Raw genomic sequence first — 2,501 nt, 5'->3', positions numbered from 1 at the left:
CCATGCTCTGTGCATTTGTATAGAGACAACTGAAACCACAAGATGTTCCGTCCAGCTGCTTCCTTCTTGTAGTTTCCTGCCCTTTAACAGGTTTCTGTAGCACCACCTCAGTTTCCTGTGCATCAACAAAGCCATTAACCCCACTACCAGGTGTTTTCCTTTCGTCTGTAATATTGTCTTCCTCCTCCTTAGGATTTAGTTTAAAGCTCTCCTGATGAGCAAACACATTCTTGCCGACCACTGTGAGGTATAACCTATCTCTTGCCAGAAGTCCATCCTGAAGGAAGCAGAAACTATGGTCCAAGAAGCCAAATCATTCCTGACAACAACACCTGAGCAGCCACTGGTTTACCCCCAGTATCTTCACCTCTCTTCCTGGGCCACAACCTTCAATAGGAAGCAGTGATGAAAAAACCACCTGTACCCTAAGGCCCTTCAGCTTCTAATCCAGAGTCTTAAAGTCCCTTGCTATATCAATGTCTGGCAGTATCTCAAAAACAGACATGGAGAATATGATATGAGGAGAGGAAAGAGGGATTTCCGCATAGTTCAGTTTGGGCAGCTAGCAAGCAGAGGGTGGGGAATTTATTAGCCTAAACATTTCTTCTTCTTCTTTAGCCTAATGAGTCCTGGGAATGCAACAGACTTCTCTGAGTTATTCCTCCGTGGCTTCCCAACCCCACCAGAGTTTCAAGGGCTCCTCTTCCTGCTATTCTTCTCTATGTACCTGCTGGCCTTTCTGGGGAACGCAACAATCATCTTCTTGATCCGTTCTGATTTACGGCTCCTCCAAGCTCCTATGTATTTCTTCCTCAGCCACCTTGCCTTAGCTGACTTGGGCTTCACCTCCACCACCATCCCCAAAGTGCTAGAAAACTTGTTGTCTCAGAAAAAGACCATCTCCTATCATGCCTGCCTGGTTCAGATGTACTTTTATATGTCTTTTGGCAATTCAGACAGCTTCCTGTTGGCTTCCATGGCCTACGACCGTTACGTGGCCATCTGCTTCCCCCTGCGTTATTCTGCCCTGATGAGCCGTAAGCGTTGCCTCCTCCTCGCAACAGTGTCCTGGGTTATCCCTATTGTCCACTCTCTGCTTTATACCATTTTGATGTCCCACATGTCTTTCTGTGACTCTAGAGAGATCCCACATTTCTTCTGCGATCTTTACCCTGTGTTGGAGATCTCTTGCTCAGACAGCAGTGTCATAGAAATGCTGCTTCGGACTGAAGCGGTGGTGGAGATCCTGGGGCCGTTTGTGCTGATTGTCATCTCCTATATGGGCATTTTCTACACCATCCTGAAGATTCCATCCAACTCTGGAAAGAAAAAGGCTTTCTCCACGTGTGGGTCCCACATTGCTGTGGTGGTCTTGTTTTATGGTACTGTGAGCTGGGTTTATTTCAAGCCACGTTCCAACAACTCGGATCGCAAGGACACTGTGGCTGCTGTCATGTATACCATGGTGACCCCTATGCTGAATCCCTTCATCTACAGTCTCAGGAATAGTGAGATGAAAGCAGCCTTGAAGAGGATCATTAGGCACCATTTTCATTAGTGTCTTTTGCTGTCACTCCTTATAGTAGCAGGAGTGGGAGACAACATGACTTGGATAGCAGAGCACACAGATGGTGTGTGCGCTTTCGGGGCTATTTTAAACTTTGGCCAAAATGTTGGGTATCTGTAATGGGGAAATGGACTGCAATCTGTCTTTCAGGTATTTGGGACCTGCATGTGCTAGGATTAGCTGAACTACCATAAGCAAATATCTTAACCCTAATACTTACAGTAAAGATCAGCATCATAATCTTATATTTGCCTTATATTAACTATCACTCCCCTGTAAGTAGTAACCAGACTTCAATTAGATAATGAAATCTTCCAAGAGTAGATATATGATTCAGGAATAGTATAGGCAACCAAATGGTCTTTGTGTGAGGTTTGGTGCTTATAGGGTTAACCTCTATGTGTCCTGCATCTGGGGAGGAGCTTCCTACACCCGGGAGTTCTTTGTTTGTGAGTTACTTTCACTTCTCAACGGAGAAAAAAGAGAGACACTGCTGTCTCGGACGGTGTTTGTTATTTTATCTGTCTGTGTAAATAAAACTGTTTAGATTAGAAAGAAACAGCGTATGGACTCTCTCTTCACTTACACATCAAGCACACACCGCCGCTCTGCTACTGGCTGGGAATTCTGGAGCAGTGGAAACGTACCGAACCCAGTCAGCTGTCCAACAGGTTATGGAAGGACCCAGGCCACGTTTGTGCTGAGTGTGAGGATGAGACAAAGCAGAGTCCAGCTCTGAGATCCTGCCTGCTGCTGGGAAAGGGGCAGAGGCAGCTGTGATCTCGCTGGTGAAAGTGGAGCTTGCTGCAGGAAGCATCTTTGAAGCAACCGGCCGGCAGAAAGCATGAGTAAGCTTATAGCCTCGGGAAGATGGCGCAGCAAAATCCATCTCAATCGCATGAGACTTTCAATGTTCCTTTTGAGCAATTGAACT

General features: G+C 46.1%; 1 protein-coding gene across 1 annotated transcript; it reads left to right on the top strand.

Annotated features, from left to right (window-relative positions):
* The first annotated feature begins 622 nt into the window (after positions 1 to 622).
* LOC114588097 (olfactory receptor 1468-like) lies at positions 623 to 1,558 on the top strand. Its single transcript, XM_028713026.2, has one exon. It carries the CDS (start codon positions 623 to 625, stop codon positions 1,556 to 1,558), a length of 936 nt encoding a protein of 311 aa, XP_028568859.2.
* Positions 1,559 to 2,501: the final 943 nt, after the last annotated feature.

Source organism: Podarcis muralis, chromosome 17 (assembly GCF_964188315.1).
Source record: "Podarcis muralis chromosome 17, rPodMur119.hap1.1, whole genome shotgun sequence".
NCBI classification, from domain to species: Eukaryota; Metazoa; Chordata; class Lepidosauria; order Squamata; family Lacertidae; genus Podarcis; species Podarcis muralis.
The sequence above is the reverse complement of the archived record's forward strand: the minus strand, read 5'-3'. Positions and strand labels throughout refer to the sequence as shown.